We start from the raw sequence: 27,043 nt of genomic DNA on the forward strand, positions 1-27,043 counted from the left end.
TAAATCAATGGCCGGTGGATCGATCGCTGCAGTGAGGATCCCTGGCGTAGTGGGCTATGCAAAATGAGTTGGAGGATCCTGCTTCCAAGGGAGTTCAGGCCACAGAAGCCAGAACAATTGGTGTTAATTTCCTTCTTTATGGTGGCAGCCTTAGCGGCGGCACCATGGATTGAATGAATTAAAGTCTCCCTTCCACCCAGCTAGAGCTGCCCCTCTCAAAGTCACTGCTGAGGTGTTCTGGTGGGAAGCCTCTTTTGTGGACAGGTTTCTCCAGGATATTTCAGCAACATTATATTTACTATATTGGGGGGGGGGGGGAGTAATGAGGACAAAATATACCACATTACCCACCCTCTTGTTTAACTGGTGTACCTGCTCACTGCTTTTGTAACGTGGCCTGCGGTGTTTAGTTTTCCACAGAGATGCGGAAAGTTTCCTCCTTGACTGCGCTTTTAATTACACTTTGCACTTATCAGAGCTCCTTCCAGTCTTCTGCTTTAAGCATGGACCCTCCATTTAACTTCCTAAGGTAAAAATATCTATTTGGCATCTGATTAATTTCTAAGAACACTCATGTAAAAAGGTGATTTTATGAGTCTGTCTTCTCCTGTGCCTAGCACATTTGAGTGTTATATAAATAATTCAGAAGATCACCATCCTTCTCTTCACTAGTTCCTTACCAATCTTTTCATCCACTTTGGTGACTTTCTTCCTTCCTTTTCATTAAGCTACCCCTCACCCTCACCTGCCCACCCTGTTCCTCCAGCCCAGCCGGCCTCGGGACCCTCCACAACTCCAGGGAGTCACTCTACTCTTCCAATCTCACTTTACAACCCTACTGTTCACTCACTGACACTGAACTCCACTTGTCTCCCCTTTGCTCCCTTTTATGGCTTCCTTCCATTCCCATAACTCCAACTAACGTGCAAGAATTCTTGCATCACTGCTAAATTCTGAAGTGGCCTCTTTTTACCATCATATCCCACTTCTGCCTGCATGAGAACTACTGTTCCTAAAGCTATAAAGCTTTAGATTCTCCCCCACCCTCACAGGGTCTACAGATACTTTGCCAGAAGGATGCTACAATAAATTGCATGCACAATTTGTTACAAAGGGAAGGAGCAATAACACATGAAATAATGTTTAAATAAATTCCTCTCATCCCCAGGAGGCTGCCAAGTGGTAGGCTGCACTTTTATCATCATGAAGACAATCAATAGCGGTGCGCCTGCTTCCACATTACTCATTCCCCCACCACGCCGCACAGCCACAATTCGAACGGAAATGGGAACTCCCGGGGGAAGAAAATAGCTTTGCGCACTTAAAGTAATGATGTCATGTGAGGTCACCATGCAACCGGTTATGGCTACGGAGATTTGCAGTTTGATCAAGAGAGCTGGAGTTAGTGGAAGAGGGGCAACTTCTCTTTTAAAAGTGCTTTTCGAATCCATCCATAGAGCTCGTTCCCAAAAACAACAGCTGCTCTGCCTAATTAGCATGAGTCCCCTTGTCTCTGAAGAACAATTGGGAATAACCCGGTATTTGAGGGTACGGGCAAACAGACACACTAATAGTATTGATTTGTTCAGCCATTTACAACCTTTGCTTATTATTCTATTATTCGGATGAAGCATTTAGATCATGGAGTTCTTCTGCATAAATAGCCAGGAAAGAGACACCAAGGAAACAGGACAAAGAACAACAGGGTTGTAGGATAGTGATAGAAATGTAGCCGTGTTAGTCTGGTGTAGCTGAAACAAAAAACAGGACTCTGTAGCACTTTAGAGACTAACAAGATGGTTTATTAGGTGATGAGCTTTCGTGGGCCAGACCCACTTCCTCAGATCAAATACAGGCAGTCCCCGGGTTACATGGATCCGACTTACATCGGATCCCTACTTACAAACGGGGTGAGGCAACCCCGCATTAGCTGCACCCCCCCCCCCCAGCAGACCGCCGAGACGGCTGCGGTCCCACCGTCTGCGTCCTCCGCGGCAAGAAAAGCCGCTCCGCGTCTCCCTGGTCTGCTGGGCCCCCCCGCCCCCCAGCAGACCAGGAGACACGAAGCTAGCACCCCCCCCCCCAGCAGACCAGGGAGACGCGGAGCGGCTTTTCTCAGCAGACACCTCAGCTTGAGAATAAAGGACTGAGGGAAGTGAGGTGTGGGAGAATAAAACTGAGCTCTGGAGAAATGTTTGGCTAGAGTTTCCCCTACAATGTGTACCAGTTCCGACTTACATACAAATTCAACTTAAGAACAAACCTACAGTCTCTATCTTGTACGTAACCCAGGGACTGCCTGTAGTGGAAGAAAATGGTCACAACCAAATATACCAAAGGATACAATTAAAAAAAAATGAACACATACCTTACCCCCCGCCCATCTCTCTTCTGTTCTGAAATTTGATTTGTCCTTTTCATATGTGTTCATTTTTTAAAATTATACTAAAGGATACATGTGGTTGTGATAATTTTCTTCCACTATTTGATCTGAGGAAGTGGGTCTGGCCCACGAAAGCTCATCACCCAATAAACCATCTTGTTAGTCTCTAAAGTGCTACAGAGTCCTGTCTTTTGTTTCAGAGTTGTAGGACACGTTCAGCTCCATAAAAGAAGTTGGACTCACAGTTAATATGCAGATATGTCTGCTACAAACTACATATCCCAGCATGCAACTCTTCTTATTGATCTGAGCAGGGAATGGTCAGGCAGGAACCTTGCAGATTCTTTATTGCAAAGAAGGGCTGCTGCCGTTGGCCCTATTTTACATAATTTAGCTGCCGCTCTTAAGCTTGTGGCGAGCTGCCACGGCAACCCACAGCCGAGCAAAATTCGGACACCTGTCCTCTGTCATTATGTCTGACCCCGTGCATAAAGCGCTATGTCCTTGAATGCTGTCAGCCATGGGTTACGCTATCGTATGCGCCACGTGAAGCTGTTTTAAAAACCAATACTGCCCTCCCCCCCATTGCATTTCCTTCAGAAAGGAAAATTAAACTGGCTGCCGAAAAAGAAAAATCAGCATTTCGGGACCACTCTGGAGAGAGTAAGGAAGGCTGCCCTCCGTGGGGGCAGAGGGTCGGACCAGGAATACAGATTTTGCTGTCTTGAAGGTTGAAGTCCCCGCCGTTCGCAGCTGACATTGATTAGTGTTCCCTGTGCCTTTCCTTCCCAGCAGCAGAGCAATGCAATCTCTGTCATGAATCAATGTCATTCCAGAGGAAGGCAGTCGGAGACATTAGCAGGGTGTGTGCATCAGCCTGCCCTCTTTCCCCCACTGGATTCGTTCCTCAATTAACTCTGCTCGCCATCAAGCCAGAGCCTGGAATCTAAACCCAGCCTTAAAGCCAGCTATCTAAGCTACCACATCAGGGGGTACATCACACGGCATCAGCTTTGAGATGGGAATTCTGCATCGGACTGCTAGGCTTAGATCAGCCGCAGAACGACGTGCTCTCAGGGATGTTTACTGTGGAGAGTTGCTTGTGGCGTACAGGCATCCTGCCTGTTGGCTAAGAGATGCTAATATGATAGACAGCGCAAATAAAGTCTCAGAGGGGTTGTGGGAGTAGTCTGTATCTACAAAAGAAACAAGGAGTCCTGAGGTTCCTTAAAGCCGTGGTCCCCAACACGGTGCCCGCGGGCTGACCTGGCCCTGGGCACATGGCGCACGGTGAGCGCCGGCCCCGGACGCGTGGCACTTGCGGCGGGGGGGAGTGCCAACCCCGGGCGCGTGGCGCTTGCGGGGGGGGGGGGGGGCACCGGCCCCAGGCACGCGGCTATGGGGGGGCCGCCCCCGGGCGCGCAAGTGTCCCCGCCCCCTGGTGCCCTGCAGGCGAACGGCCATGCCCCCTGGCGCCCGGCAACCTTAAATGGTTGGGGACCACTGCCTTAAAGGCTAACACAGGTATTGGAACATAAGCCCACAAAAGCTTACACACGAATAAATCTGTGAGTCTTTATGGAGCTCCAGGCCTCCTCGATGTTTTGGCACAAACACGAAGTGTTTTTTGCATTTTGAAGTCGACAAACAACCTAATTAACGTCTACGCGGAAACCCATAAAAGCAGACAGACTCTACGAAAACCGGAAGTCTGAGTTCCTCCCTACAGGTTGAACCTCTTGAGTCCAGCAACATCCGTGGTCTGGCATGATTTGAGTTAGCTGGATGTTCGCTTATCGTGGCTGTGGCGGAGTGTCCTGCAGCCCGTAAAGTTTGTTTACAGCCCCCAGTCCTGGCGCTCAGGATTCTGTGTTATTTAGCTCTAATTAACCCCTCAATGTCCTCTAAGAGCCCAGTAAGCAGGGGAAGTGCTGGTAATGCTGCTAGACAATACTGACCTCCCGTGGTCTGGCAAATTCTCTGGCTCAGGTCTGAGGGTGCTGGACCAGAGAGATTCAACCTGTGCTGGTACAGACTAAAATCTTAGGACTCTTGCGCACAAAACAACTGAGTGGCAGGAACAAAAAATGAACAATTTGCAAGAGACAGAAGTTGAGCCAGTCGCCAACAGGCCATTGTTTTACATGGACACGTAAGACTCCAATGTGATGGCTTGTCCCCCTCACACTCCCTATGCATGACGGCTGCAGCTTGCTCAGCAGGCTCGGGGTGTGTATCCCCTTTGCTACTCCACAGTGAGCCCTCCGGCAGATTAAGCAGCAGCAGCGACAGCCTCTAGCAGGAATCTATCTAGTCCCTGTCAACATCACAGGAGCATTAGAATTGACAGAGGGGAAAGTGGGAGGAGAGCAAAGTCCTTAGAGATCTAATAAGGTTTACTACGGTTAATACAGAACCCCAGCGGTAGCTTGTCAGAGGATAGCTCCGCTCCCCCACATCTCTCCTTCAAATCCCAATCCTCACCCACCCCAAAGCCGTTCAATCTCTCTCACCTGCCCAAGGTGCTGCTGGGTTTGGGGCCAGGAAAAGTGAGTTGGGGCCATCAGAAAGGCAGTTATGGAATCTGGGGCATTCATGCCCCCCCAGGCTCCAGGAGAGGAGAATTCCTCCCTAATAGGAGCTCTGGTGCTCCAAGAGTAAACCATATAATATCTCTCAGCGACAAAAAAGAAATCTCCTGCCATGCCATTGCCAGTAGGAAGGTGCTAGTACCCAATTAATCGGTGAAACAGCTCTGCTGTTGCTAGTACTTGTACAGCGACCATTTCTGAATGCGCTAGGAGAGGATAAAAATTGAACGACTGTAGCTCCGATCAAAGGCTACTTTGCGACACTTGCTTCTCCTCATGGGGCTCTCTGGCATCCGCCACTGGATGGTTTGGAATGAAGAGAAATGTCAGCATGAGCTCTCGGCTCAGAGGGAAACCAATCGCAAGGAGGCCAGTTGATCATTTATCTGGGGCTGCTGCAATTCATGTCACCTCTACCCGGCCGGCTTGCAAGAAAAATCCAAGCGCACACGTTCACCGCCTCAAGACTGCAGCCTTGAGCACATGGCTCTGCAGTCCAGCTGACCACCTGACATTAGGGTCACCTCGGAAGTCAGCTCCCTGCACCCAAGAGTCTAAAGGGAAAAGGTCACGCGCTGAGCCAAGTGGGAAAACGGACTTTATTGATTAGACCAGCCACGTCTCCCTTAGACTGCCCTCTAAACTTGATGCAGAGGAGGGATGTTAAATCCTGTTTAATCAATTAACTGGTTAAACATATTGTTTAATCGGTTAACCAATTAAAGGGAGGCAGGGCGGGAGGGCTGCTCCAATACGGCTGGAGCGACCCCCTTGTCCACTGTTGGGCTGGAGCGGACCCCCCCCAAGGCAGGGGCTGCGGCAGGCCAGCGCGCCCTATAGGCAGGGTTGCTCGGGCGTCCCCCTGGGGGAAGCTCACAAATGCTGGCTCAAACTGGATTTTTGCGAGAGCAGCTGATGAGGAAAGGACTTTGTCTAATCCCAGCTTTTTATTACCAGAGTCAGGACTTCTCTGACTCAGCAACTGGACAGCACCTTTCGCTCGAGGGAGCCCAACCCTTGCGGAAAGGATTGAAAAGATTTCAGCCTATTAGGGACGTACAAGACCAATAGGTGGCCTCTGAGAAGCTTTCTCCAGGAGCACAGGAACTTGTAGCGGTGCCTTTGTAAGTTCTCTCTGCAACACTTTTATCTTAAGAATGAAGGTGCTCACTGAGCAAGAACTGTGGAGTAGCAGGCAACGACTGGAAATACTGCTACAGCTCAGCTATCGGCCAAGGACCGACGGGCTAAGCAGCAGTTCGGCAGAAAAGAACCTGGGGATTCCAGTGGATGAGAAGTTGGATGAGAGCCAACAGGGCGCCCTTGTAGCCAAGAAGGCCAACGGCACATTAGTGTGCATTAGGAAGAGCAACGCCAGCAGATCTAGAGAAGTGATTATTCCCTTTTATTCGGCTCTGGTGAGACCACATCTGGAATATTGCGTCCAATTCTGTGCCCCCCACTATAGAAAAGAGGCAGATACATTATAAGAGTCAAGTGGAAGGCAACAAAAATGACTAGGGTGCTGGAGCACATGACTTTCGAGGAGAGGCTGATGGATTTGGGCTTATTTAGTCTGCAGAAGAGAAGAGTGAGGGGGGGAATTTGATAGAGGCCTGCAACTACCTGCAGGGGGGTCCAAAGAAGATGGAGAGAGGCTGTTCTCAGTCGTGGCAGGTGGCAGAACAAGGAGCAATGGGCTCAAGTTGCAGTGGGGAAGGTCTAGGTTGGATATTAGGAAAAACTATTTCCCTAGGAGGGTGGGGAAGCCCTGGGATGGGTTCCCTAGGGAGGGGATGGAATCTCCATCCCTAGAGGTTTTTAAGTCCCGGCTTGACAAAGCCCGGGCTGGAATGATTTAGTTGGCGTTGGTCCTACTTTTAGCAAAGGATCGGACTTGAGGACTCCTGAGGTCTCTTCCACCCCTCTGATTCTATGATACTCTGGTCATGGCCTTTGGAGATACAGCAAAGCCCAGGTTGGCCGTGAGGCAGAGTGGACACAGGTGCTAAACGAAGACTTCAGAACAGTCCTGCAGTGGAGCATGGAGACAAGGGGTAGGACTGCAGTTACCCTGAAACTGTGATCATTGCCATCCAGACCCTAGCAGTGATGACAATTCCTAGCCATGCATCAAATTGTGCCCCACGTTCGCTTCGTTGTGGTGGGGTTCAGAGTAGGCGAAAGAAAAATGTCTAAAGCCTATTGCGTGCTCCAAATCAAAACTACCAAGTGGGCGAAGGAAGTCAGCACATGCTGGAGTCAGCAAGACTCCTGCGATTTCTCACCTACCTATATACAGTTCCATCTCGGAACTCAAATAATTAGCTCCGTTTACACATTCTACACTCATGGGCCACTATTTACACCATTTTGTCTGAAACATTGGTAGGACAAACCTAAGACTGCTAAAAATTTCATCACTGAAAAAGAATTAGAAGTGTCAAGTAGTCAAACAGGCAGCCTAAGCATCATAAAAACAATGCAGAAGATTGTGGAATTCACATGGGGAATTAGCTTTCCAGTGGATACCAAACTCTGAGATTTACATTTGGGTACTATTTTGTTCTCCTTTTTCATCTTAACACAGCCCCTGCTTGCCTAAGCTTGAGGTACCAGCTCCATTTGTTACACTTTCTGGTGAGGATGAGCTGGGAACCCCACACGAATGCTTACGTTCACAGACATTCAAAGCCATGCTGAAGAACAGCCCGTTATCAACAAATAAGAGGCAAAGTCCCTGCTCTGATGAATTTACAGTCTGACACCGTGATACAAATAGTAGGAGAATCAGAATACATATCGAGCAAACATAGAAGAATGAAGTGATTAACAAGGCATTCATTTCATTGAGTCACAGTAATATATCATAAGTAAATGCCTAGGGTTTATCGTCGGAACCAGGAGATACTATGTTCATGGAACTAGCAACCACCCACTTGTGTGTTTTTTAAAAATATGGTCCCACGATATTTTTACTGGAGAAAAAAACTTAACGTTTTACTGCACCTGTGTGTTCAAGCCAATCCCAGCCATACAGGAATCATCAAAAACTTCAGGGCAATCATGAGGTTCTATGTATAACACCTGTTCATGAACACCTACATTCCAGCTACCCCGGGGCTGCCACAAGATAGAATGGAAAGCTCTTCCAAATACGGACGCCATCCGAAGCTAGACAGATCAATGATTTCCAATTCACTTCCACTCCTAGGATGTGGCATACCACCAAAGCAGCATTCTGGCTCTGGAAGGGAAAAGCGGTGTTCATGTGGAGTTGGTATTTTCAATAAGCTCATTTGACCCAAGAGTCCTAGAATACTGATGTGGTTTTTCCATGAGGGAGAAAAAATGGTTTAGTATCAGATCAAAGGGCTGAGTTTGATACTGGAACAATTGCCTGTGTTAAAAACAGTTATTGCCAGTATCCTCTTGGCACATCTGCAATAGGCCTGGAGTTCTGGCATGCTGGATAGGAGGAGTGCTGGGCAGCCCTCAGTGACTAACGGGTTAAACTCAGGTAGCTAAGGGTTTTGGCAGAGGACTAGAACCCCCAATGGGATACAGTGCTGAAATCTGAATTGTATATAGATCCCCAGCCTGCTCTCTAGGGCTGTGTCCAGACGCAGGGGTTTTTTCGAAAAAAGTAGCCTTTTTTCGAAAAAACTTCCCCTGCGTCCAGACTCAAGCCGCGTTCTTTCGAAATTAAATCGAAAGAACGCGGCTTTTCTTTCGATGGCGGTAAACCTCATTTCACGAGGAAGAACGCCTTCTTTCGAAAGTTCCTCTTTCGAAAGAAGGCGTTCTTCAATGTAAATAGGGCTTCTTCAAAAGAGAGCATCCAGACTCACTGGATGCTTTCTTTCGAAAAAGCAAGCCGCTTTTTCGAAATTTCTCCGTGCAGTCTAGACGCTCTCTTTCGAAAGAGGCTCTTTCGAAAGATGCTTTCGAAAGAGCCTCTTTCGAAAGAAGCCTGCAGTCTAGACATAGCCTTTGTGAGTGAGTTTAAGCAGGAGGACTACCAGGCCTCCAAGGAATTCGGGGCATGGAGGGATCGTGAATAAATAAGGGAAAATGTGTATTTAGTCACAATCAGGGTATTTTTCATTGTTTTGGTTGTTTGGTTAAACTTCTCTGTGTGACTCTATGCCTTCCCTCCCCTCGTCACCATATTCAAACTACTGCCCAAAGAGCTACGGTTCTTTGCGTTTTGAGCTGTTCTTTTTTAATAAGATCGCCTTTTTTAAGGCGATGAGTTGATTCTTTAGGTCCTGGAAGGTAACAGGAAGGTCCGTGTGTGTGCGTGCCTAGCCTGAGAGGTCAGCTATCAGAGATACACTTTGTTTTCTGTGGTTTTGCTTCCTTTTTTTAAGCTCTCTTGTGGCAGGGGAGCTTGGGAATTCAAGTGTTCCATTCTGTTTTCAAAAGGCTCTTTAAAATCACTTGATGATGGCAGCCTATCTTCCAGAGCCAGAGCATCTGTGACGCTGGAGAGTTTCGTTCTTTTTGTAAGCCGAGCCTGGGTATTCCAGGTCTTTTGCTGGCCCCCACCTTCTGCACTCGGAGTGCCAGAGAGGGGAGGAGCCCTGACACCTGGCCTCTGTTTCCCATTGCAATAGGTATGCAAAAAAAACTCTGGAATATTTATATTGTGCCATAACTTTTGACAGAGCATGGAACAGAATTTAAAGACAGTCCCTGCCCTGAGGAGATCAAGATCCACACCAGGCAGAAAATGAAGGAGACACAAGAGAAGAGGTAAGGGAACGAGGGTAGAAACAAAAAGGTTAGCCACGGCCAACTGTGAGCGTACCTTGTAAGTCTGGCGGTTTTTAAGTGAACAATGAAAGTAGTCGCAGTTGACAAGGATTAACAAACAGCTCCAATGGTTCAAGAAATCAAGCCAGTCCCATTCTGCCCCACGTGCATTAACACTCCTCACATTCTTGGCACACCCATACACAAAGCTTGGAGTCTAAACGTGGGTGTTTGACAGATGCATGACAGGCCATATTTCTATCCAAACTCTGGTGGGAGTTCTCCTCACAGTTCTCTCTCAAATAGCGCCTCTAATGCGCCTGCTTCACTAAGCAAGTAGGCGTCGGATGGTCTCAAACATTTACATTTACGTTGGGAAAGTCCCTCCTTCTTGCCCTACCAGGAAAGGTGGTGTCACTTTCTGACTCTGAAGAGTTGGATGAAGGGGAGATACGCATTTAGTGCAGATAAAATGCTATGCTTAAAAGTCACTGGGGATGAAATCCAGTGGCTGTCTTGAACAAAGCTGAGGCGGTGCATTCATTTGCATATAGGAACGAGCCCACCAGATACTTGCTTACCTACACAGGCATAGGGCACTCACTTAAGAGTTGTGTTTGAGAAGCAATTACGCAAGACTTATATGGTCGTTAGAGCAAATAGAGCACTCACCTGGGGAGCGCAAGGTGGTGGGTTCAAGTCCTACCCACCCTGGGAGCAGCCAGACAGCCAACACAGGCTGCTGCAAGGATGGAGCTGGCTCCCATACTAGGAAGGCAGAAGAAGGGACCTGCTGAAGGAAAGGAGGCGGAGTGGGATCTCCAGTGAATTTTGAAGATCGAAAGTCTCCGCTTAGCTCAGGACAGCCGCTGCATTTCACCCTGACAACTTCTACATTTCTCTTACCTTGATGCCCTTCTTCAGAGACAAAAAGTGACCCCATCCTTTCTGGGAGGTCTTCACAAGAGGGTCTCCTTCAGCCTACATTTTACAAGCCCCAGTGAAGTAATAGAAGAGAGGGTCTTCCCGTGCAACAAGTTATCTGCCGCACAGTCAGATCTGTCAACTGTTCCACAAGCTGTGGCAGCTGACTGGAGAGCTCCGGTGTGATAACTGGGACTCATGTGTCATAGCCTGCATGCCTGTGGCAAGCTGCACTCCTTTGGCAAGCTTGTGTTTTTAAAAAATTCACCATGCAGAGACTCACCTAGTTTCACCTGAAGTGGGGATGGTTTATAGTTCATGGCTACGGTCTCTCCCTCCCTTGTATCGCAGTCTCTGTCTGAGATAGATGCAGCTGTTGGATCCTGTTTAAAAAAAAAAAACCAACAACAATCAGACATGGTTTAGCAAACATAGAGAAGCAGTCATTGCTCTAATTTGCTGCTGGTTGAGTCCACCAGCACCTACGCTTGGTAGGAGAGGGAGCGCAGCTTTGTGTTTTAAATCACTTAAATCCTAACACAGACTCGACAGAGCAGGGGAAGCCATTTAATATGTTTAGGGAAATATCCGAAAAAAAAATAAAATCAGTTTTCAACAGGCTCAGATGATGGATCATCCAAGATAGGGATGCAAGAGGTTAACTATTAGCCTGCTTACAAGGTAACTGGTTAACCTACTTCCTCTCCCTCCCCCACACCCCAGAGCCAGGGCAGCCCCTGTGGTGAGTCTGGGATGGGAGCAGCCCCACACTGCCCTCGGGACTGAAAAAGCCCCTCATTGCACGCGTCTGGTAGTTAACTGGTTAAACAGTTTAACCAGTTAGTTATTGTAGGTGGTTTTTATATCCCTAATCCAGGGTACTGTAAATATAATAAGAGTTTTTCTGTCAACACTTCAAATCCAGCCCAGGTTGGTAGTAACCCAGAGCCATTGCCATGGGATGGCTGTTTGGTAGCCTGTATGAAATGCCATTCTAGTTTCTGTCAAATTCCTAGCTGGCATGTCCCTCTTCGTGACTAGTACTCCAGTAGTACCCCTCAGGGACGGCCAGGATCAACAGGACACGGAGGTCAAACTGCATGATGTGTGTGTGTGTGTGTGTGTGTGTGTGTGTGTGTGTGTGTGTGTGTGTGTGTGCGCGCGAGAGAGAGAGAGAGAGAAGGATCCTTTATTGTCTGTGCTGTACCCATTTTGCAGATAATGGAGTAGGTGTCTGTAGCACCTTACAGCAGGCACTGAAATTCTCTTAGAAAATCCAGATGTCTCATCTGCTACGGCCATGATCAGAAAACCCAGGTGGCGGTGTATGGTACAGGCTTTCACCAAGCCCATTAATGCACAGGTGGCTAATTTGCACAATCCCATTGCTAACAAAAGTTCTACCATCCATTCATGCAAAAACTGGTTTTCAAAAACTGGTTTTCAAAAAAAGATGCATTTCTTCCCATCTAGGAGCTAGACACTAAGCTGAAGAGGTAGGCAAATTGAGATTTACAACAGACAGAACTACATGGAAAAAGCACGTATCTAATATGAAATCCAAATATTCCAGGGATCCAAAATACTGGAATAGGCCATTTCAGGTAAGAGAGCTATTTTCAGACTCTTCATGTCTTGAAATTTGCAAGACTAGGTTTTCCTTTACCCGTTCCCCCTGCCTTCCGCCCCCACAAAACGCACAAATACCCTACAGAAAGGGGCCCCTATACTCTGCTAGAAAGAGAAGATCCTTTCGTGAACAATTCCTTTCCATAATGCCAAGAGCACTGAGCTGAACACACACCCATCTGTGCACAGAGTACGTTACGCCTTCTGAATAGAGTTACTCATTAAAAACACGCATGTCAGAACATTCAGGCTCAGTCTTAACAGAACTGCGACGTTTTAGCAAATTTAAGTTGGCAACATTTCACCAAGACATTCCTTCTTTGTGTTTCCTCAGCAGTCATTGCTTTCCACTAGTAGTAGCATTTTATGCGTACAGTCCCCTGGATTTCAAAATACTGTACAAGTGGCTTTTAGGAATGCCACAAAGACTGAAAGTGCTACTCTGATGAAGAGAGACATCAAATCTTCAATAACCTTCACTTCTCGGGGCCTGTTTTACAAGCTCTAGTAAAAGAGAGACTATCTGGAGAACTCTATAAAAAAACTGGCCTTTAAAATTCACCTACCCAATTACAGTTGGTCATGTTACACTGCAGATTGAGACAAGTCATTGACTAGAACACATACATTATAAACATTTTTTCACAACTCAGTATCTCCAGGTACATCTAGACTACATCCCTCTTTCGACAGAGCGATGTAAATTAGGCACTTCGAAATTGCAAATGAAGCCGGGATTTGAATTTCCCGCACTTCGTTTGTATAATGGCGTCATGGCACTCTTTTGAAAAAGCGCTATTTCGAAAGTAAAACCTCAGTCTAGACGCGGTTCTCTCGAAAAGGGAAGGCTTTTTCGAAATATCCTGTAAACCTCAAAAAATGTGGATGAACCCCACAATTAACTGTGTAACGGATCTAATTTTTTAATCGATTACATGGTTACTATGTTTATATATTTTTTACATCCCTACAGAGTGGCCCCAAAACCTATGCAAGAGGGGGAACGGTACAATAAAAGCAGCACCTGACCCTCAGGTAGAAAGTAATACATTGATGGAGCAAGAATTCCCCTTGTGCAACCAGGAGCCACCAGTTTGCCACTGAAGTGTGCATCGGGGCCTCCCCCTGGTGGAGCTAACACTAGGAATTAGTGACTGGGTGGGCCACACAAGTCAGTCAGTTCTCGACTGGGACAAGCTCAGGCTTCGACTGAAAACGACTCCATTTTAAGGTTAGTAGGTCCCCAGCAGACGGGAATGAGAATAGGCTTTCATCAACTCATCCCAGGGTCGCTCTTGGCTACATCATGAGCTTGACGGCACATATCCAGCCTGCTTAGCTCCAGACTTAAAACTGAAGGAAAATGGCGTCAAAACAGGAGATAGGGGCTCCGTGGCTTGCCAGAGCAGAAGGATTTTAGCATTTGCAGGATCATTTTATACCCACTGTGCAGCCAGGCACACGACAGAATAGCAACAAACCATACCAAAAGCGGGAAGGAATCCTCCTGCTATTTCCGTTGGAACTGTCTGTACACAAAATGGAATGCCCTGCTAGCGCGCATTTTGAGCAGATTACTCCACACACGCCATAGAAGCACTGACTTGATTAATTAGCCCATTCGTTGCTCCTTGAAACACCTGTAAGCACTTTGAAATACCACCACATACATTTGCTAGTGTAATGGACTTTATGATTATTATTATTATTTTTTTTTTTTTTTACAGAATTCTCTAGATTGAGGCAAGCATTCTGTGTTCTGATTTTGAAATTGCAGCTACATCATGCATGCGTAACTGACTATCGGGCGACTATTTCGGTGTGCTGATTGGGATAAGCACAATACTTCTAGTCAGAAGGAAAACTTGAAGCCACTGAAGGGGGTTGACATCTTTGAGGGGTCGTCTTAGGGAATTTTAGAAATGCTAAACCTCCTTCTTCTTTCCTGGGGTGTAAGAAGTCACGCTATTGCAAGAATTGTTGCTTGGCAGCAGAATTTAATTTGAAGTCTCGTACCACACTCTTACAACATAATTGTGTGTGCACACAACTGCAATGTCCTAATTGCGGGGTCATATTCTTGCTGGGTTCGTTTGTTTGCTTCTCTAGCAGTGGGGGAGCAGAAACCTTACCTTTTTGCCAAGTTCAGCATCGTCCTGACCTTCCAAAATGGGCCATTTCTGGTTAAAATTTTGTTTTTGCAAGCGTGTGTGTGAGTAACCATTGCTCGACCATTCACCAAGAGCAAATAAAGAAGGGACAATGAGACATTTTTTCAGGTTGGTAAGGAATGCGCACGGTTCTCCCTCCTCAGTATTTAACCAGCGTAGCTAAGAATGCAAGCTCTGCCATGTCAGATCAGACCGATGGTCCATTTAATGGGACATTCTGCCTCTTACGGTGGCCAATCTAGAAGAGTGGTCTCCAACCTTTTTAACCACAAGATCACTTTTTCAATTAAGTGCAATGTAAGATCTACCTCAAATACAAATATACTTGCCCGGCTTCCTTCCCGCCCCTTCTGAGGCCCCGCCCCTGCTCCAACCCTTCTCTGAGGCCTCAGTTTGCTCACTCCATCCCCCTTCCTCCCCGAACCTCATTCACTCTCCCCAGGCGAGGGTAGGGGGTTGGGGTGCAGGCTCTGGTCTTGGGCCAAGGGGTTTGGAGTGTGGGAGGGGCTCCGGGCTTAGCCTGGGGTGGGGGATTGGGGTCCAGGAGGGGGTTCAGGATGCAAGCTCTGGGAAGGAGTTTGGGTGCAGGGGGACTCACATCTGGGGCAGGAGGTTGGGTTCAGGAGGGGTTTCAGGGCTGGGACAGCGGTTCAGAAAGCAGGCTCTGGCTGGGCACCGTTTAAATGAGACTGTTTCTGGGTGGGGGAGCAGTGGGGTTCAGGCAGGCTTACTCCTGCCCTGGCCGTGCACCGCTCCTGAAAGCAGCTGGCATGTGCAGCAATGGCTCCATGGTGCCATGTGCTGCCCCTCATCTACAGTCACTGAGCCCACAGCTTCTACTGGTCACAGTTCCCCATTACCCATCAATGGGAGCTGCAGGAGTGGTGTCTGCAGGCCAGGACAGCATGTGGAGACCCCCTGCTCTGCCTCTCTCAGGGGCTGCAGGGACATGCCAGCCACCTCCAGGAGCAGCAATTACCACAGGGATAAGGACTCCAGCCATGACAGGTTCAGCATTTTAGAACTCACTCCTCAAAGAATGACATTTAAGTGCAAGAGAGATGGAAATTATGAAATGCACAGAACAGTCAAAACCCCAAACCAACCCACTTTGCAAGCAGTGAAAGAGCCAACAACCTCCCCTCCGCCCCAATGTGTGCTGGGTTGGGAGAGGAGCATGAAGGACCATGTGTGTTTGTGAGAATGACAGAGATACGTGTAACCCACACACGTAGAGTGGTTCACTGTCCCATGCAGTGGTACCTAGACCACAGCAACAGACAAGACAAAGAGACCTCTACAGCATGGGCGGGGAGCCAGCTTGCTTTTAGCTTAGAGGCTCCTATACTAAGCTCCAGAGGGTTCCAGGTTCAAATCTCCCTGATGGTGGTTACACACACTGTGTGTGTGTGTGTGTGTAAAACAGAGATTTGCATTGCCACGCTCCCTCCTTCTCTGTATGAAGATGGGGTACCGAGGAGGAGGGACACCCTGACATCAGCACCCTCCTCTTCTCCCTCCTACACAGCAAGCAGGAGGCTCCTAGGGGAGCGGCTTTAAGGCAGAGGACAGGAACAGCATGACAGTGGGTGGAGGGGCTGGAATAGCTTCCCAGCCAAACCAGTCAGGGTCCCCTGTCAGAGGCTCCAAGATCTACCAGTAGATCCCAGTCTCCTGGCTGGTGACCACTGCGCTAGAACGCTTAGCAGGGAGGTGGAGAAAAGAACCTCACAAATTGTGCAATCTTGGGCCACACAGACCTGTGCCATGTGAATTAATATGCTAGTTGGATCCCTCGTAATGTGCTCTCCTCTGACCGGGACATCCTGCAGGCCTGACTGTCTCTGCTGCCCTCCACCCCTGACACCGTCGAGAGAGAGGCAGCTCGCTTTAAAGGCCCTTCCCAACCTTTTCGCGCTGTCCACTTCAAATGCTGCTCACTTGTGTATGATTTCACTTCCTCCTATATTTAGCTGCAGCCTCTGGCCCTGCCTTCTCATGCTCTGCAAGCCTAGGTAGCCGTCCTATTTAAGACAGCTGAAAATGTAAACATTTCATCACGCTGTTCCCACTGGTAAATGTTTTGAACACTTGGGAATTTTTCATTTTGATGAGAAGACGGGGAGAGCTCTCCCCACCCAACCCCAAATGATACAAAAGGAATAATATGCAAAGCTTTGCCCATTACTTTACTCAGCAGTTCTGAGATGCTAATCAGCAGCTGATTCACTGTGACCCAGTTGCTTATTAATGTCACACCGATCGTTTCCCCCTAAAAATAGCTCAATGTGCTTGCTCTCCTGTGCACAAGTGAGAAGTGCTGCGAGTTAAGTGCCAGAATACAAGCACGATCTTCTGCCAGCACATTGTTCGCGATTTCACCTTGGTCTCCATGAGCGATTGGGAACAGAGAGAGCCTCTTTGCTTCCCAAGGCTGTTCCCATGGGGTTATACACCTCTCTCTCACTCTCTCTCTCTCACACACACACACAGAGGTGAAGACATTTTGCTTAGCTCGGAAAGCAAACACCGAGTCTGAAAATTCAGCCAACGGTATCCGCCCCTGGTTCTGTTTAGAATGAAAAAAATGGACAGAACAGCAAAGAAAAAAACCAACACCACGGTGGATCCCATACACAGGGTACCCGCTTATGCCAGCTCCGCTTTTAATGGACAAAAGTGTTTCTGTGATGTCGACTGTGTTGTACCAGGTTCTTGTGAGCTAAAAAATACACCCCCCCCCCCCTCGAACATCTGTGCTTTTGGCTTCATATGCTTAGAATGCCCTTCCCAAACACCCACCTTTCAAATAACTCCTAAAAACCATGCGTCTGCAGAACTGGGAGTTTTATCTTGGGACGGAAGAATCCCAAGCATAGTTACAAGCTGGGGACCAACCGGTTAAGTAGTAGTTCTGCAGAAAAGGACCTGGGGGTTACAGTGGATGAGAAGCTGGATATGAGTCAACAGTGTGCCCTTGTAGCCAAGAAGGCTAATGGCATATTAGGTTGCATTAAGAGGTGCATTGCCAGCAGATCCAGAAATGTCATTATACCCCTTTGGTGAGGCCACATCTGGAGTATTGTGTCCAGTTCTGGGCCCCCCACTACAAAAAGGATGTGGACGCATTGGAGAGGGTCCAGCAGAGGGCAACCAAAATGATTAGGGGGCTGGAGCATATGACTTATGAGGAGAGGCTGAGGGACTTGGGTCTGTTTAGTCTGCAGAAGCGAAGAGTGAGGGGGGATTTGATAGCAGCCTTCAACTTCCTGAAGGGAGGTTCCAAAGAGGATGGAGAGAGGCTGTTCTCAGTGGGGGAAGGCGGCAGAACAAGGAGCAATGGGCTCAAGTTGTGGTGGGAGAGGTCCAGGTTGGATATTAGGAAAATCTATTTCACTAGGAGTGTGGTGAAGCACTGGAATGGGTTACCTAGGGAAGTAGTGGAGTCTCCATCCCTAGAGGTGTTTAAGTCTCAGCTTGACAAAGCCCTGGCCGGGTTGATTTAGTTGGAATTGGTCCTGCCTAGAGCAGGGGGCTGGACTTGACCTTCTGAGGTCTCTCCCAGTTCTATGATTCTATGATCTCCAGATCTGATGCTGTTACACCCTGGGTCTAAACAAAGACTTTAAGTGGTTGGCACATTAAAAAGGCAATTTCTCCTGCCATTAGCATCTGCAATTCCACATCAAAAGCTTTGAATGGGACAGATCCAGCCTACTTAATTAGCCTCACTATCCTACAGTTGACAGGTACTTCTGCTGTTATATCGATCTTTTGAGAACTCTTAGTTTCTGTTATTTCCACCCCAATTTATCGGAGAAAGTGGGTTTTGCCCACGAAAGCTCATAATTGTATGTATGTTGGTTAGTCTCTAAGGTGCCACGGGATAACTCATTGTTCTTCTGCAGCACTATGCTGAAAGCTCTTTGGGGCAGAGACTCTGGTGTGTGCACACCTATGTATAGTGCTTCTCATAATGTGCCTCTCCGTGTCAAACGTATAAAAAATGGAGTCTGCACTGGAAGAACACTGTCCCCTCCCAAAAAAACGTACATTTGTCTAAATGAATAACGTCCCTTCCTGATGCAGGTTACTTCTTTCCTTTTTTGTTGGGATGGATGGAAGGAGCGCTCTTCCTATTTAAGCATCCCAGTGTTCAATAACTAAACCCAGGTAGCCAGGAAATGTTGGCAGGGAGCCCAGAGAACCAATGGGAAGAAAATGTTGAGCTTTGATTTGACTGGGAATCTGCTTGCTGCTTCTCTTTCTTTTAGGGAGTTAAAACCAGGGGCTGGGGGAAAAAAGATGAACCACACGGATACCCATGCCCGGAAAAGGAATACCTGTGCCTAGAAATAGACTAGACTTTAAAGATATAAATGTAAGTGACAGGAAATGTTTAGTTAGACATGATCAGTTATTGTCTGTTTCGTTGTTTGTTTAAACTCCCTTGTGCTAAATCCATCTCTCCCTCTCCCCATACACCGTAATTAAGCTGAATCCCAGGGATACAATTCTCTGTGTTTTAATCTGCTCTTTACTCAGCAGCTCTGTAACACCTAACAACCAAGTGTATCTTGGTGTTTTGTTAATAAAAATCACCTTTTTTTAAGGCTACGAGTTGATTCTTGTGTCTTGGATGGTAACAGGAGGGCCATGTACACATGCCTAAAACTGAGAGGTGAGCTATCAGAGATCACCGTTGGTTTTTTCTAGCTTTCTTGTGGTAAAAGAGCTTGGGGTATCCCTCTGGAAGAAGTTCCCATGTCATTTCTTCCCAGGTCCAAGAGATTTTTTTTTTCTTAACTTGGATGGTGGCAGCCTAGTTCCCAAAGCGAGGGAGTTTTTAAGTATACACCTATAGAGACAAGGTATCCTATGATCTCTTGCAGGCCCCCACATGAAGTGCCATAGTGGGGAACAGCCCTGACACATGTCAAGTCTGCCATTTAGATTGTAAATCCTTTTGGGACAAAGACAAGAACTGTGTCAGTTTTCTGTGAAGCACCTAGTACATGTGGGACAACAAAACCACCAGCCAACTCGGCCTTCGAAAATACCATGGGTTCAAGGCCAGGAAAAAGGTTCAAGAATTCATGCTCCAAGCTTTAGCTTCAAAAAGCTTCTCAAACTGTAGGCAACTCACTCATGTCCACTAGCAAGTGTCCAAAGGCCATACACTAAGGGTGGCTGCCGCATGCAGCTCGTGAAGAAAAAAACTGCGTGAGTGCCCCCAGCGCACTACGTCACGTCCTGCATGAGCAGGCCGGGTTGCACACAGCGTCTCAGCCTGCACGTGCTAGCAGCCGGCTGCTAAGCGCAGGCAGCGGCAGTGGGTGTGGTGGAAGCGCCAGCGGCGGTTCCGGGACCTGGGCATAAGGGTAGTGGGGGAGGGGGATTGGGTTATAGTGGGGAGGGGAGGGGTCTAGCTCTGGGGAAGAGGAGGAGGGGCGCACAGTGTGCCAGCCACTCAGCGCACCGACCGCTCAACGCGTCGGATGCTCAGCGCGCAGGCGCCCCAGCGCCTGGAGGGAGACGTGCGGCTGTAGCAGCGACAGTGGCTCCGGAACCCGAGAATTAGGTTAGAGTGGGGGGAAAGGGGGATTGGTATGGGGGGGGGGTCGGGTGGTGCCTGGCTTGGGGAGGGGGGGGAAATGGGTTAGAGGTGTGTGCACCTGGCTCTGGGGAAGGGGAGGAGGATTGGGTTGGAGCAGGAGTGGGTGCCTGGGGGAGGGGAGGAGAAGAGCAGTTAGTGCACTCCCTGAGACCCAGGATCCCCAGGTACCGGCCCCAGCTGTCTGTCCCCTCCTCCTGGCCAGACCCCACCACGAGCACCCTGCCCCCACCGGCACAGTTGGGCCACATTAGTGAGGCTTGGGGGGGGTTTTGGAGCGGTTGTGTTTTTGCATCTTACTTGTGTGGCCCCAACTGACTTTTCTGTGGGTTAGTGACCCGACTCAAAACAGGTTCCCCGCCCCTCTCAGAAATAAAGACAACGCTGGAACATGGTGTGTTTGACAGAATATTTTATTTAAAAATGAATCCTGGCCAACAAGCCCCCATCTGGTCTCAGCATCATAACACTCCTGCACCCCTCACCTCAAACCTGAGCCTCTCATACACTGGAACCCCCCGTCCTGAGCCTCTCACATCCCCAAACTCCTGCACCCCCACATCCCCAGATTTCTGCACCATCCACACACTGCAAATCTGTGTCCTGAGCCCATCATACTTCCAGCCTCCCTGTCCTGAGCCCCCCATGCACCCCAACCCAAACTCCTGCACCCTCACAGCCACAAGCCTGCATGGAGACAGCATGAAGAGCTGTTAACCCCCCCCAAAAGGGGGGGGATCGTGCCTTGGGACGGATGTACCAGCACCTATTTCCCCCCAGCGCAGCACTGCTTTTTTTTGCTCAACAACTTTGCCCCAGCTCTTCATGTTGTCTCCACTGCTATTGGGGGGGGTCGCGAGTGTGGGAGAAAAATCAAATAACTCCAATTGTGTCTAAGGGGGGGACTGTGCAGGAAATCAAAACTCTCTAAAAGAAAACTGCTGTAAGGGTTAAAAGTTTTCCAGGCCTCTCTCCCTGTAACAGAGAGAAATCAAATTAACTCTAATCAAGACCCTTACAATGCCTATCTCAAGTGCATGAAGACTCCTAGTCTATCACAATTTGTCATGTAAACTCTCTCATGTGCCTTTGTTCTGTAAAACTTATTTCTAGCACTCCTGGTGTGAACAGAAATATCTCAGAGTACTTCTGCTGAGACTTTGATATGTTAAAGAAAACAATCAACAACTACTGTCTGAACATACTGTATAAAAGAATCCCTGAAACTGTCTCTCAAGGCTGGCTGCTAACTCTGGTAGTGGTCAGCCTGCATGCATGCATAATAAAGTTTTCCTTCTAGGTTTCTCTCCTGCCTCATTGCTTCGACCTCCAGCCTCGGACCCTTCTGGGGGCTCTGTACCCCAGGGGAGCGAGATTTCCCCCCCACGAGCAACTTACAGGGGGATTGTGTCGCAGCTGCTCTAAGGGAACCCCTTAGAAAACCCCTGCTCTAAGGAATCACAAGCAAATACTTCCTGGCCAGGCAGGAGGGGAGTGGTTATGCTCATACGAACAGAACAGGTTTGGGTTTTACAGAGTGGTTTTTTTCTCACGGCTGGTAGATGGCTGTCTAGGTAAGGGAAGGGAGCAGCTGTAGTTATTAAACAGAATGGAACATGGAACAGAATGAGACAGGTAATGAGACAAGCCTTCCACCTCTAATCAAATGAAATCCAGACCAGGTCAGCAGTTCCTGTAACCTGTCATCTTATAGTAAGAAAGCGTCACGTTGGTTGGAAGAGAACCGCGATTCCCTCCTCACTCGGTATGATCCTGCTGAGCCGGGGAGATGTTGGCAGGGCAGTGGCAAGGATGTGTGAACTGCAAAGGCCCATCAGGGGGTAAAGAAAAGGATTTCAGCTTTCAGAGCTTCTCCGCCTGGCAGGTTTCAAATTCTTTTGTATAAATATCAAGTGGGCGATGCCTTAGCGCTGGGAGCGCGGAGGGAGGCAGGAAGACACAGAGAGGCACATGGAGCAGCCAGCTGCTTTGAGCGGCCTGGGGCTGCGGCAGGCAGGAAGCCTGCTTGAGAGTCCTGCTGGGCTGCTGGCCAGGAGCTGCCTAGGTAAGCACCTCCCGGACGTAGCTTGCAACTGGGACCTCACCCCCCTTCCCCCCCCAACTCCCTGCCCAAGGTCACCCCCCCAACTCTCTTCACCCCCCTGCCTCAGGTAACAACTCCCTCCCAGTCCCTGAATGCCCTCCCCCATGCTGCACCCCAACTCCCTTCCCCAAGCTCCCTTCTGCACCCAACCTCTGTCCCAGACTGCACACTCCTTCCGTAGAAAAGTGCAGCCCTGGACCACTTACCAAAGGCTTGGCATGCCCCCCCTTCATAAACTATTGCCTATCCCGCCTTAGGGCTAAGCTGGTCAGTTCAGGCAAAGGCAGGCATGCTGCAATGCCTCTTCCCCCCTCTATGCATGGTTAGTTGTCACCAGTACATCTTGACTCCCGTCTAAAAACCACACTGTCCCCACTGAATGGGCCTTTAACTCCCCAGTTCACCTGTTCATGCTGGGCCATCTCTCTTCGCAGGGCTTCATCCCTGCTCCTCCCCCCGACGGTCCCCTGGTACCCAGCTCCTCCTCATGTACCCCAGTTCCGTTCCGGCTCCCAGGCTGCGAAACCAGCCACAACTTGGGGAGGTCCTGTGATGACTCCAGCCACTGGTTCCTCTTTGCCCCTCTTCAGAAAGGGCCAATGGTACCTAGCGCTGATCATCAAGCCGAACTCCAGCTGACCCTGGAAGAGTCATGTTTTTCAAGCCCTACATATAATTTCCTGTGAGCGCCACTGGTGCTTAACTCTCACCTGGATGGGCTCAGAGATGGGTAGACGGGATCTTGGCTTAAAGTCTTGCCTATTCAAGCATCAGAACACAAGTTCACTCTCGAATCCGGAGGAGACCTGTGACCTGACTCCTACTCCCCTTTCCCTCCCCCCTCTTGATCCATTGATCCCCAGTTCAGTGGCCCCTCCTGTTGTGGAAGGGAAAGGCTTTTCTCTTTAAGGTGCACTTTGCCTACCCTTCTGGGACATCAACCTAGGCAGACAGCACAAGGAGCCTGAGCTGGGAGCAGAGGAGTTCTCAAGGAACTGTCACCCATACATTTCACTAACACACATGCCCTGCGAGAGACGAGACACTCAAAAGCCATCACAGCATTTACCGCTTGCTCCTTACCTCAGGAGCAATAAGCAGCGGTTTGGTGACAGCCACCGATGTACAGAAATACAACCTGGCCTGTAGTGACAAGCCACATTTTAACAAAAACGCAACAAACAGCAGCTGTTTGCTGGCTGCCCACCAGCTCCCTAGGCTCCTACACACAGATCTGCCAATGAACCTCAGCTCCAGCACTGGGCATGCCTTGAAGAGATCTCATTTAACTAATGAATTAGGCCTAGGATATCCACTACAGAGTCTGAGTTTGGTCTCTATTTATAATAAGCCAATTAATATTTGAAGTCAGCTCTTTGGAGGATGAAAAGCCAAGACACGATCCAGGCCTTATGTCTCACCAAATCAGCTGAACAAAAATGGAATGGTACATTAAAGGAATCAACAATATTGCTGTAAGATGAGACCCTGCTGTATGGTGTAGCTTCAATCCCAGGCAGATACGCTTTTTGCTTTGTTTCAAAGAACATCAGTAACAAAATGGTTTGTCCCTTTATAGAGCATATTGTACTCAGACGGCAGTGGTCTTGCTGCAACGTTCAGATTGCAAAGACGGCGAGTGCGTGAAGACCCAGACAGTGAAATCAGATTCATTTTTTTCCATCGTCCAAACCAAGCAAAATGCACAAGTAAAAAAGTGAACGGTGAAAAGTGGATGACCGCTTCCAACTTCCCCATTTTCCTAGTCCAAGGAGGTTAGTAAAATAGGGGAGAATTACTTAAGAAAATACAATGCATGATGTAACTTAAATGTACCAGATCAAGAGAGTTTGACTTGTGCATATCCAGTAGTTTTGGAAAATGGGTGACGGACAAAGAAACGAAAAAAACGGAAGCAATTGCACAATTCCTGCCAGGTTCCCTTCAGAGAAACCCATCTCTTCTGGACTTTGATAGAGTATATTTAACTACATTCACCCTTGGGGTTCTTTTCCTGTACACAAGTACAACCCTTATTACTATTAGTACCGGCATCTATAAAGGCTGCATCTCTGCGCACTTTGCATGGCTTAGGGTCATCCAGACTGCCAACGAGAGGAGTGCCACAGAATGCTCCCTGCAGGCCTTTGACAGGTGCTGCTGGGCAATCAACTATTTAAAACCCAACACTGAAATAGGGATGTTAAACTTCATTTAATCAACTAATCGACTAGTTATGGATTTTCCATCAACTAGTTGATAAGCAGGGGAGCCACAGTGGGGTTTGTTCCTGGCACCGGGACTAACCTCGCTGCGGTTCTGCCTTTTACATGTATTAAGAGCCAGTAGGGTCTTAATACCTTTAAAAGACTGAAGCGCAGCGGGGAGACCCTGTGTGAGCTGAGACAGCTGATTCCCGGCTCATGCCAGGTTCCCCCATCCCCCACTGTGCACCAGCCTTTTAAATGTATTAAAAGCTGGCAGGTTCTCACTACCTCCAGCCCCCACTAACCCTCCTACCCCTTGCAGAGATGGTGCTGGGGGGGGGGGCAGCTTTTAAGCCAGCTCCCACTCCCCCCCGTTGCTGCCTCTGATAGAGGCAGCAAGGAGGCTGGGGGAGTGACTATCCAATACGCTTCTGCTTATCGGATAGTCGAGTAGTTGCTTACATCCCTACACTGAAACCAGTTTGCGGGAAACCTCAGCTATGGCGCTTTTTCTTATTTTAACTGGTATCAGCTGGAGCACCACACGTGTCTTTTCCACTTCTTTAATTCTGCAGGAAAATCCCTTCGCCTGACATCAAGCACACTCGTTTTTCAGGCGGTAAAGCCTGACATGGCATTCCTAACACCTGTAATAACAATACAGTAGAACCAGAGAGTTATGCACAGCTGGGGAATGGAGACTGTTCCTACTGTTGAACAAAAACATTATGATGCTTTCAAATGTTTACGAACAGTCACTTAATACAGATTTGGACCTTTACTATGCAGAATAGGAACGCTGCTTTCCCTTTCTTTTGGCAGTTTACGTTTAACACGGTAATTCAGAAGCATACGAAATTACTGAATTTGCTCCGCTGCTCCCCTTTCCTTTTTCAGCTGTGTTTCTGCCTAATCATGTACATATGGTTCCAAATGAGGCATGCAGTAGACTGGTCAGTTCGTACAGCTGTTGTTCGTAACTCTGAGGTTCTATTGTATCGCCAAGATCTGACACGTCACAGCATCTTTCCATGCCATAATTTTACAACTGTTCTTTAAATCTCGACACCCCCCATGAGCAAAGGTACTCTAAAAACAGTTAAACAATGATGCGGAGGCAAGCTAAATGCCAGTCGCAAGGTCGCAACCAATGAGTGCCAGAGGCAGGAACAGAGCTCAAACAATCAGGCACTCTAAATATTTCCTGTTAAAAGTTACTTGACCCTTCGCATGCTCAGCTTTGCGTGAACTAAGTCCAACGCGACCAAGCATTCATGTGCCCTGTAAGTTTGCAGCAGCCACGCAGTTAGTGAGAGATGTAACCAGGGGGGAAACGGGGAGGAGAGATTTTTGGAATCATTGAACGTGGGAGGGATGAGGTGAAGACGACAGCAACCATAAGATAGAATAGAACAACCTTTAAATGGTGAATAGTAGTTTGGCTCCTAGGCCTTGGGGAGAGAGGGGGTGAGTCGCCATGTACAAAACTCTTACAAAACCCCAAATACTGCCCCTTCCTTCAGTGAAAATGGTGAGGGGGTCTGGAGTGTAGTGGACAAGAACTGGAAGCTCCCATCTCGGGAGGCCCTATGTGGACAGGCTGGGGAAAGGCAGGGCACGTTCCATTGCTGCATCCATCCTCTGCTCATTGAGCCCAGTGAGGTGAAGGCTACGCTATCTGCTCTGGAGCGGCTCCGTGGACGACGTTCCCAGCCTTCCCCCGCGGAACTCCCCCCACAAAACCAGATTGCTGTAGCTTTGCAGGAGTGGGGCCAAGCTCTGGTGTGCCCAGGGGGTCCCGAGCGGCTGGCAGTCAGTGTGGGTCTCAGTGGCTCGCTAGGTCGCTCCACACAGCCTCTTCTTTTTATACAGGTGAGAGTCACAGAAGGGCCACGGCCGACTGAGCCACACCCGTCACAGGCTAGTCCACAGTTTTGAGGGAAAGCCCTTCTGTAGTCTTGGTCCCTCCCTCCTCAGGGACAGACTCTGTAGTGGTGTGGGGGGAACCTGGGCCTACCCATTACTCCAGGTTCCGGCCCAAGGACCCTAAGACAGTGGCAACAGAGGGGCTTTCTATTACTCCCAGTCTGGCAGCTTCATCCCTGGGCCACTTCCCCTAACAATCCCTCCCAGTACCTTTCCTCTGGCAACCAAGCAAGTTTGTCCTGCTCCTTCACAGCACCCTGCCTTGCTCGTAGTCCTCAGCTCACATGCAATGCACCTTCTCACCCTCAGATCTTGGGTTAAAATGCCCACCCGGAAGGGAGGCTTTATAATCAAGCTCCAGCAGGCCTTAATGGGCTGCAGATGCCTTCATTAGCCTGCTGCTTCTGGCAAACTCTTAACTGGCCCCACGTGCCTGCCTGATTTTGCTGCACTAGGCTTGCCTGTTTACTCAGGGAAGAGTAATAGAAATGTAGCTGTGTTAGTCTGGTGTAGCTGAAGCAAAATGCAGGACTATGTAGCACTTTAAAGACTAACAAGATGGTTTATTAGGTGATGAGCTTTCGTGGGCCAGACCCACTTCCTCAGATCAAATAGTGGAAGAAAATAGTCTCAACCATATATACCAAAGGATACAATTAAAAATTTTTAATTCTTTTTAATTGTATCCTTTGGTATATATGGCTGTGACTATTTTCTTCCACTATTTGATCTGAGG

At 48.5% G+C, this 27,043-nt stretch overlaps 1 protein-coding gene across 4 annotated transcripts in view; it reads right to left on the reverse strand.

The window, feature by feature from the left end:
* The window catches only part of FAM219A (family with sequence similarity 219 member A), a 155,812-nt gene that overhangs the window by 50,557 nt on the left and 78,212 nt on the right, over positions 1–27,043 (reverse strand). For all 4 annotated transcript variants that reach the window (XR_012905012.1, XM_075932801.1, XM_075932800.1 and 1 more), the window contains exon 2: positions 10,940–11,039. Coding sequence is in view for 3 of the 4 variants with exons in the window: in XM_075932801.1 (XP_075788916.1) it covers positions 10,940–11,039 (100 nt within the window). In the remaining variant the exon portion in view is untranslated. The remainder of the gene's footprint in view (positions 1–10,939; positions 11,040–27,043) is intronic.

Source organism: Pelodiscus sinensis, chromosome 6 (genome assembly GCF_049634645.1).
Source record: "Pelodiscus sinensis isolate JC-2024 chromosome 6, ASM4963464v1, whole genome shotgun sequence".
NCBI lineage: Eukaryota > Metazoa > Chordata > Testudines > Trionychidae > Pelodiscus > Pelodiscus sinensis.